The sequence below is a fragment of the Eufriesea mexicana genome, unplaced genomic scaffold (assembly GCF_001483705.2).
Source record: "Eufriesea mexicana isolate 0111107269 unplaced genomic scaffold, ASM148370v2 scaffold13082, whole genome shotgun sequence".
Lineage (NCBI taxonomy): Eukaryota > Metazoa > Arthropoda > Insecta > Hymenoptera > Apidae > Eufriesea > Eufriesea mexicana.
In genome coordinates, this window is record NW_016920609.1 from 116,748 (window position 1) to 127,241 (window position 10,494).

General features: G+C 39.2%; 1 protein-coding gene across 1 annotated transcript in view; it reads right to left on the bottom strand.

The window, feature by feature from the left end:
- LOC108553768 (fibroblast growth factor 1) overlaps nt 1-5,333 on the bottom strand; it is a 7,334-nt gene extending 2,001 nt beyond the window's left edge. Inside the window, exons 1-2 of the mRNA XM_017908799.1 lie at nt 4,961-5,333; nt 2,569-2,816 (exon numbers count right to left, since the gene is read on the bottom strand). Coding sequence (XP_017764288.1) covers nt 2,569-2,786 — 218 coding nt within the window. The 5' untranslated portion in view covers nt 2,787-2,816; nt 4,961-5,333. The remainder of the gene's footprint in view (nt 1-2,568; nt 2,817-4,960) is intronic.
- Nucleotides 5,334-10,494: the final 5,161 nt, after the last annotated feature.

Here is a 10,494-nt window from a genome sequence, read left to right on the forward strand (position 1 = left end):
AATAGATATATATGCATATAATAGATAGAACAATTATATATATTATATATATTATAATGTACTATTGTATTGTTATAATATATATATAATTGGTTTGAAAAGTTCATAGGAAAATCCCCGAAACGAATGCAAATGTCAATCATGGTTTTCTCCACTTATCCTGTTTTCATAAAAAGGGTATACTCGTCCCACTTGCGTAAAGAGTTTCTCAAGTGAAAGACAAAGATCTTACATGGCGATAGTTGCTCGGAACGGAACCCGTATTCCTCGCGTTTGAAATTCATCGCTTTAAAAATGGTTACGTCTTGACATTGCGCAAACACGCCCCCGTTAATTACACGTTGAACGTGCTACGATCTATTTGTTGAAACTCGAGCACACACGGTCATAAACGTCGATCCTAATTTTGCGTTACACGTCGTGCGTGTGCTTTAATGCAATTCGCGCGGAATTGCAGCCTCGTCGGTTGCCACGGTGCTCGAATGCCGGTAATAATATAACGTGAACCATACCTACTCCCTACACCTAGTGACCCTGCAACAATATAGAGCAGAAAGTTAATCGAATCAAGTGATCAATGAATGCATATCGCATATCGCGACGTGGGGTGACTGCTAGAGCTCTCCGCCAATATTGTGATTCCAAGGTGTACCATGTCCGCGATCTAGGGCCGCAATTTCGCGTGTCGTTTTACGGACGTGGTTTAAGATTACAGGGAAAATTGAAAAATTGCTAGTTAGAGTTACCCTTACATCGATTTTTTATCTCCCCGTCGTAATTATCGGGTCATCTTCGAATCACACGTAATTTAACCAAGTATTATACATCGAGGTAATTGAAATTTCCTTGAAATCTTATGCTCGTGAAAAGAGTAATCGTTCCTTTCGCGTTACATTATATTTACATTTCCATATTACGAAAACGAAAAGTTTCTCTCGAACGAACGAGAGGAGAAAGGCTGCTCTATCCGCTCTATTTAGTTTTTAGAAAAGGACATTTACTCGTAATATCTTTTTCAGTAATAGAACGTTTAGAGTCTCGATTGTTTTTCTGATTATTTAATCGAACACGAAACTTTCGTTCACAGCCTCTAAACACGCGCAGAGCGGAATTAAAGAGGATATGAGAGTTAAATCTCGCGCCGCTCGTTTGACAGAGCGGAAAATCCTGATCGCGGAACACTCGAGTACGTCCACCTGTGACACGTGTAAAAATATTTTGCTCGCGATAAAAATGCGTTGCCGTTTTAATTAACAGCTCGATTAAAATCCGCTTAGCGATCTATGGAGTGGAAGGCCGGAAGGATTGATAAATTTAAAGCGACTATACGACGGCGCGAAGGCAGAAAATAAATCCTGTTAGGTGATCGATGAACTCGTTACTGTTCCTCGTGCAACAGCGTCTACGTCTCCACGCTTTTGTTTACCATGATAATCATCCTCCCTGTCCGCAACTTCGATTCAGAGACTCGAAGGCTTTGCGCCAGTGTCCACTGACCCTTTTCGCCACGGGATAACTTGATTAATTTCACCTTCGAGATTCGCGAAGGTAACGAAACGAAGGGGAGCCGTATGTGAATAATAGGAAATTTAAAACTGTTAACATCGCCGGTACGGCTAGGTGGAGGATTAATCGATTCAAGTGATTAATGAACGTTTATTGTAGGTGCACGTTAGAAGGGAAATTACGTCTGCGGACTTATTGTTGCCAGCCTGCGACCAACTCGCGGAGAAACCTGCCGTAGACTATGCATTACCTTTTCATCAATGTCAAAAACTCATGCATCATTGCATAAATCGTTACGTTAATGCGGCGATCGAACTACGTCTACGTTTGCTTCCAATCGATCAACTTCGACGGAGACGAAAAGCGAATATCGAAGGTAAATTTGAGATATTTCGCAATTGAAGGCTTGGTATCAAAAATGGACCCTTATTTTCCGTCTTCTTTCTTTTTTCTGAATTTTCGTATAATTATTGAATTTTTAATAATTGGAAGAATTCGCAAGTTCTATGGAAACAAGTAGAAGATGATAGAATATTTTTTCCCTCTCTTGTAGAATTGATAAAATTGGCAAGAATTATTCCTGATACGAATCTTTCAATTCCTTTTCCATTACACGGTTTATTTCCTTTGTAGTCGCCATTTTGGTGCGGTATCACCATTCAGAGATCGATCATTTTTAATTATTCGTTTGGAAAGGTATCATACGTCGACAGCCCTTCGGAATATTTAATAACGCAATTAAAAACGATAATCGATTTCTTCTTAAACCTTATTCACGGAATGCTCTAGTTCCTAGTTTAATTAGAATGTTTCGAATTCATAATTAATTCCCGAACGATCTCTCCGTGATTTTACTATGTAAAGAGGACAATAACTTTTGCAGATTAGCTTTAATATCGGATGAAAGATTAATTAGGAATTCGCAGATTAATCAGGGCCGAAGTCAGCTGTTGATTAACGTTCGCTATCGAATCGTAATTCGATTAACGCAATTAACGAACAACGTAACGAAGATTCGATCTTATTCTCGACTATCGACAGCTCGTAATTATCGGCAAATACCCGTTCTCGTCGAACTTCACTGTGGTGGTAGGATGCCTCCTGGTCTCCCGTTTCCTCCTGCGATCCCCATTGATCTCCTTTTCGCTTCCCGGCCCATTCTCATCACCGATCGATAGATCGGAATCGTAGCTGTCGTCGCTGCAACTGTCATCGATGTCGCTGCATTCCTCGTCGCATGTCGGTGCTTCTAAGTTTTCGTGAATCCAACGAAGACTCATCCTCTTATGATAATTCTGTCCCCTCGATACCTTGATTTAGGGAAAACAGATTTCGTCAGAACGATTTCCACGAATAATTCCGCCGAGTCAACAAATCGGATCAAAATATAGTAGAGTACTAATTTAATTTAATTTAAATTTTCTATTATGTTTTTTTTTTCATTTTCTTGTACATATTCTTGTATTTTAGACGTGTAGCAATTGTGGGAAAGTGAGACAAGGACGAGTATGGAATTGAACGCGAAACGTAACGGAGAACAGTACAGTTCAGAATTAGCGGTAGTCACGGTCTGTTGAAATTACAGATCGACACGAAAAACAGGCGTGAATAATTACATTTAGAAAGACTTTGTTTTCATGTGATTCATAACAATGCGATTTTAGAAAGGGGTAAAAGTGTCGTTGGTACTGGATATAATAAGAAAATGTATATATAGCTCTCGGATTGTTTTATACTGCACTGAAATCGATGCTACGTATCGATTAGTCGATATCGGTTGACAGTACTGTAAGATACAGAATCTTTCAAATTTTTGTATTGAATTTTTTAACGTCTCTCAGGATATCGCGAATAGTGTTTATGCCCGTGGTGTAATAAATAGGAGACTAACGGGAGTTCCGGTCTGTTAATGTCTAATTGCCATGATAAAGATGTAATATTATGGGTTATAGTGTAGGATACGTTGTTACAAATGTGGAAATCTAGCTTGTAACATGAAGCAGATATTAGGTAAAAAGTTACGCTACAAAAATAATATAACGAACCTACGTATCGAGTTTTAATGGCTGTTGGCTTGGTTTTAAAACAAAGTCTAATTGAGCAATTCATCAAATTCACGAAAGGAGTGATTATAAAACACTTTTCGTGCTAAAAAGTACGGTTTTCTCGCTATCTGCGATCTCGAAATCGCGCGCGCTACTCCGAATAAAATATTCACTTTCCAGCTTAGCCACGCTCACTTTTTCTCCAAGAATACCTGAATCTAACGAACGAGTCTGTCCGGAAAATCTGTTATTAATATTCGACACACTCGAAACGTTAAATATTAAATTCTACATTCTCCGAGACGAGGTATGTACTGGATCGACGCGTGACGTCGACGCGAGACGTGAAACAGTTGCTGTTTCATGACACAAAGAATTAAACTTACCATGATTATTTGAAACGTTGAAATAGTAAGCAGATCCTATTTCTTGACACGGAGTACTAATCTCGCGATTACTCAACGAACTGGAAATGTCAAATAACTTCCACTTCTTGACGCAAAATAGCAAACTCACGGTATCTACTGTCAAGAGATCAGGTATTCAAACTATCCTTGTTCCTTGACACGGCCTATTGATCTCACGATTATTAACGATTCTATTTTGCAACGTGAAATAATAAATTCCCAAAATTTATTTTGAAAAATCTATAAAATTTCGGAACTTTCTCATACCAGGTATTCAGATCAGATCAGATCGGATATTCAAACTATCCTTGTTCCTTGACACAAGCTATTGATTTCACGATTATTACGGATTATATTTTGCAGTGTGAAATAATAAATTCACAAAATTTATTTTGAAAAATCTATAAAATATCGGAACTTTCTTATGCCGGATATTCAGATCAGATCAGATCGGATATTCAAACTATCCTTGGTTCTTGACACAAGCTATTGATTTCACGATTATTACTGATTATATTTTGCAACGTGAAATAATAAATTCCCAAAATTTATTTTGAAAAATCTATAAAATTTCGGAACGTTCTCATACTGGATATTTAAATCAGATCAGATCGGATATTTAAACTATCCTTGATCCTTGGCACGGGCTATTAATCTCACGATTATTACAGATTTTACTTTTCACCGTGAAATAATAAATTTCCAAAATTTATTTTAAAAAATCTACAAAATCTCGGAACGTTGTCATACCGATGTAGTACTAACCATTACTCTACCCTTTCAAATCCACTTTTTTCCACAAAATCGACTCACGAAAATCATTTAAAGAACCAAGAAAAAACTCAACGAATTGTCATTATTCGACGGAATCTGTCAATTTCGCGATGACCATTCCAAAAACTCGAATTAAGAAACACTTGACTTTCGAATAACGCCCGAAACAGTGAATCTAGCAACACGACGCACGTTCAACAGTTAGAATGCCAAACACGACCGTCTCACCTGCCTCGACGCTCGGGTACCAAGCCTCCCAGCGAACCTGCAGAACCAGAAGTTTTCCGTCGATCTCACGGCGATGGTGGAATCGGAACAAAAACACGGTAGTCGATAGAAACGGAGCCAGGGGTTTCGCAAGACTAGGTAGCAATGGATTGATCAGCTGGCCGCGGTTCCGTTTCACGGGGTACACATTGTTCACAGCGTGCACGATTCACCGGCGTCGACGGATGTGCAGACGCGACCAGCTCTGCGGCCTATCCAGGTGCCTCCGCGTTTATCAGACGACTGAGCCACCTCGGCTCCGCGGAGCTACGTCGGATAATACTGGATGTGACGCCGGCCTATTGGGTAGACGGCGTAGTCAGCGGTGGTCAGCAATTCGAGGTAGACTAAATTAAAAACGGGACACGCGGCGAAACGCGAGCTGAACGAAAGATCTTTTGTCAGCGCGCGAGCAAACTCGCGGGATTCTGCAAACGACACGCCACCCGACCACGTCACCCAACCACTCGTCCGTGTAACGACGCCACACGTTACATTCCGACGTTCTCACGTCCGTTTGCTTTCGTTTGATTTAAACGCGTTCACGACTGCCCGGATTTCGGATGTGCTTCTTGGCCACGGCTATGGCGGGTGTTGCTTATTTCAGCTCGATATATCGTTGCGTAGTTAAGCCTCGGATGCACAGGGTGTCCGCTGGATATCTCGGATAAGGGAGATACGGAATGTTTGGGTCGAAAGTCGAGGGACGTCAGGAGCGTTCCGATATCGAAAAGTTTTCGAAACACTGCTATCTGTGCCATTTGCACGGGACGTTCTTGAGATATTGCCCTACGAAGCTGATATGCCGATGGAAGTGAGAAATAAAACTGCTTGGTTATTCTACAGTGCTTTTGAGATTTTATATTTTCTAAATATTGGAAATTTTATAAATTGTTTACCTCGTTTTGTTTTATATTTCATTAATTTTCACTTTAATTAATTTTCGCACATCACCGCTCGTCACCGATCACCATCATGGCGTCGCTGGTGACTCTAATGCGGATTACCGATAATCCGCTGGGCAGTCGTGTTAATTTGTGGTATTACGGAGAGACTTCTTCTAAATTCGCGTATATCATAGAAGCGCGATGCAAAAGTGATTAATCCGATCGATGAGTGTTGGCTTGGATTCACAAGCGAGGAGAAGGTAATCGAACCTGGGAGCGAACTTGTTGCGCAATGGAGTTTAGCGAAGCGTGCTGGACTGGAATTGCGATCTTTGCTTAGAATTTCCGGATAGGTGTCAAATGCGTCGTTCTTTATATCGTCGAAGCCACAAAATAGAAGTTTAAGAAATTTCCTGCTTCCCTATCGGTAATAATTTTCTTTACAAAATTCCAATATATCGATACAAATTTTTCCACGGTTGTCATTCAATTTACGACACGCTAGCGTAATCTGGTATTATCCTAATATCGCGATCTATTGTCTCTCACGAGTTCACGATAAGCATGATAATGACTCGATGAATGGCGGAGTAATTTACACCCGTAATTAATACATGCAAACAAGTTTATGCAACTTCCAGTAGGAAACAAAGGGAAAACAGAGAGGAGGAAATAGTTTGCTGAATATATGTCAATGAATATATGGAATGCAAAGTTAATGCCTGGTGTACCGTGTACATAACGTCTCATAGCTAGGTAACGTTACCTTCACAATGCGACCAAGTCTGCTCTCCAGAGCCTCGTCAACCACTATGGGACATGTCCGTGGTTCCTTGACACGTAACAACGGTTGTGGTTAGGGTAATACGTATATGTAACAACCACCACTTTTCCTGCAGAAGTTCCAACAGGATTATCGATGACCAAAGTTCAAGACTACATAGACTCGTCTGGGATGAAAGTATCGGTATTCTGTTCACTCGGTACTTTCGCGTTGCTCTCTTCCGGTCGATCCTGAATTACCAGTCGCACATAAACCTTTACGGTCTTTCCCTTCGAAGCACAATGCAATTGTGTCGGTTCGTTAGTGCTTACTCTTAACACCTAATTTAATAACCTACGTTTCTCTTTCAGGGAATCCTTCCTGAAATTTTTCTAAAATTTGTTCCCTTCTAGCAATCTTTCTTAAACCCATAATCGCAGTATATTTAAATAATTTGCGATGCTAATATTATAATATTAATAGAAAATATTTTTTCCACGAGAGTTGCTACAAAAATATTGAAAGGGGGTAAATGATGAAATACACTTTTGTAAATAAATATTACACCAACAATGAAGGAATACTTTGATGAAAGAGGTGAAAGTGTGAATTAAAAAATGCTTCTGTAATAACGAGGAAGAAGATAAAACAATGGTAAAAGACACGCAGCCCTTAAGGTCATGTCTTTACACGGTAATTTCGCTCGCTATAATGGCGGCTAGTTTCCTGTATGATAACTCTATCAATTATAATTTAAATCGACTCGCGGAACGCCTCCTGCCCGGGGATAGAACTATTCCATCGTTGTATCGAAAAAGTAATTTTGTTTCTGCTCGTTCGATCACGGGCCGACGTGTGGTATACCGACGCAGGTGCGCGGCTATTAATAGAGGCTACCCAAATTAACGATACCGATAAAACGATTCGACAGGTCGGATAATTTCGTGGCAACCTAGGCTCTGCTGGAGGCAGTCGACTGCTCTTAGACGACCATCACATCGTCGGGGATTACTGGAACACTGACAAAGTCGAAAATTACTAGGAAATTGCACGGCGTTCCTCCAGCGGGCATTTCTTCTTCTCTAATCTAGAGTTCGCGTGCAATTGTTGGTTTACGGGAAGCAAGATGGAGAAGTATAGTTTTCAGGAAATTAAGGACAATTCTTGTATTGTGCAGGATCGTGGTTTGTGGGTTACTGGAAGGAAGCTGAATGATTGACGATTGCGTGCGAGTGTTATATCGAATCGATTATCTATTCAACGGGCAAATAATTTTATGCTCGACAACGATCTGGGTGGTTGGAAGTGCTATGCTCCAGTTCGGTATGAGTATCTTTTGTGTTTAACGAACTGAGGATAGACACGTGTGGTGCACGTGAATTTTTTTTAACCGTGTCAAGAATTTATGGGAGAATACTCGTTATTTATCAACGAAAAGTGTGACAGGGTGTAAATTTCAATTTAAATTCGAATTTTTATTCAAAAACTTTTCAAATTAATTTTACAATTTGCTCGTGTATTCGAATATCGATAAGTAAATTTACTACTATCGTTTGCAATAATCTCCAGAGAAATTTTACATTTTTATACCTCAAGATCACCTTGAATCTTTTTTAACAGAGTGAGACGAAACAGAATTTATACAGCACTCCAGATACGAGCCAAGTGTGTTAAAATCGAACTTTCATTCCAAAGTAGTAAACAAAAACTGGTAAAAATAAAACAGTTATGCAAACATTTTCGAAAAAAATATTTTCACCTTCCTCTGTTTTTACGTCGAACTAAAATAAAATTCTCTACCATGTATTTTTCGCTCCACTAAATATCCGTGTCAAAAATCCCTTTCTCTTTCAATCAGATTTGGTCCATCAATGAAATCTTGAAACGTATTATTATTCGTCATTGAATTCCCCCAATCTTGCAACCCCATGAACTAATTTTCCATTGAAATTTACCGTTTTATTTCATTCTCGGAGAGCCGAATCACCAAGCAAGGCAATCATCGGGATTACAAACCTTCGATCAAGCTACCTGTCCATCTGCACGTAACAAGACTGGAAACATGACGTGCGATTTATCAAAATCACGGAGACTGGACGCGTGTGGTCCGCGATTCATCCCCCATACCGCGTATGCACGCGGGCAGGGCCGCCTATTAATAGAGGGACGTTGCTCGAATTACTGAAACTGATAAAGCGTGTCGAGAGGTGGCTGAGTAATTCAATTCCCCGTGACGAGCTGCAACGCAGTTGCAGCCGACGATTCGTCTCTCTTCGACGCCGGTTTTTCACCTTGTTACGTAACTCGACCTAGAATTAATTGTTTCCTAGGAAGCTGGGTGCGCCGGAAGGGACAGCCAGCTACCGGCAGCACGTGCATTATGCTCTATTTGTTTGCGCCGTGGTACTTGCGAATTCTGTACCCAGAGCCTCTAATTCTCATGGATCGTGACGCTATTGATAGAGACCCGGGTGTGTTTCAGCGCTTAAGCGAGAGTCGGGTGAAAGTCTGTCGAATGGAAAGTGTCGTGCCGGTCCTTGAAGCTTTTTCTGCAGATTCGTGCTGTTGGTGTAGATAATAACACTGTTCAACACGAATTTTAATTTGTAATATCTATTAGATGATTGTGGGGTATACTCTCCTGAAGACGAATCCACATACGAAATTGCTCTATCAATGTCAATAGAAATATTTTCACGTGCATATACGTATCATGCATACGGATATAGTTTGTACGAAATGTGTAAATTATAAAATTTGTTATTAATAATAAATTAATATCGACAATAACAGATTGTTAGCAACGAAGATTTGTAAAAAAAGTAAAAAGATTAATAAATTACTAGATATTACTTTAGGGTATAATGTACTTCTGTTAAAATGTACCTATAATTTACAAAAAGCTTGTAACTTGTTACACCTATTGTTAATAACAAATTAATATTGTTAATAACAAATTGTTCATGATGTATATTTATGGTAAAAGTGAAAAAAATTATTAAATTACTGACTATTACTTCAATTTCTAAAGTATTCGTGTCCAAATGTATCTATAACCTACAAAAAGTTTATAAATAATTACACTGATTGTTAATAACAAATGAAAATTGTTATTAACATAATGCTAACAATGTATATTTATAATAACAGTGAAAAAAGTATTAAATTATTGGCTACTATAGCGGAAAAATAGTAACTAATGAAATCGTTAAAGTTCGGAAATTTCCGTGGAACTTCGGCCGGCCGCCGCTATATAAGGGACCCGCGTGCAGGCTTGAGTCAGTTCTCGCTTCGACTTCGGAAGGTCCGCGTTAATATTTTTTCTTTTTGTTTCAGGTTTTAATTCTTTCTTCTTTCAGATTCTATTCTTTTTATTCTAGGTTTCATTGTTTATGCATTCGAGTATTTCGTGCAATATTCGAATGCTTCGTCGTTGGTTTATTTATATTATATATCATCGTTGGCTAGATCAATGGCTATTCAGTGGCCATTGTCCACTCTCTTAAATAATTTAACAATAATTCTTTCTTTCAGGTTCTAATTATTTTTCTTCCAGATTTTATTTCTTTCATTCTATTTGTCTTTTTGTTTCAGCATTCGAGTATTTCGTACAATATTCGAATGCTTCGTCGTTGGTTAACTTATGTCTCATCGTTGGCTAATCTTTCCTTTCACAAATTTTACGACTTCCGTTCGATTTGTTTTGGTTAGAGCGTTCGAGTATTTCGTATAATACTCGAGCGCTTCCTCGTTGGTATGTTTATATCTCACCGTGGGAATGTTTCTGTCTCGAAGTTATGTTGCTCAGGTCTCGTCGTTGGCTTGCTCGTTCCATTTGGTTATTA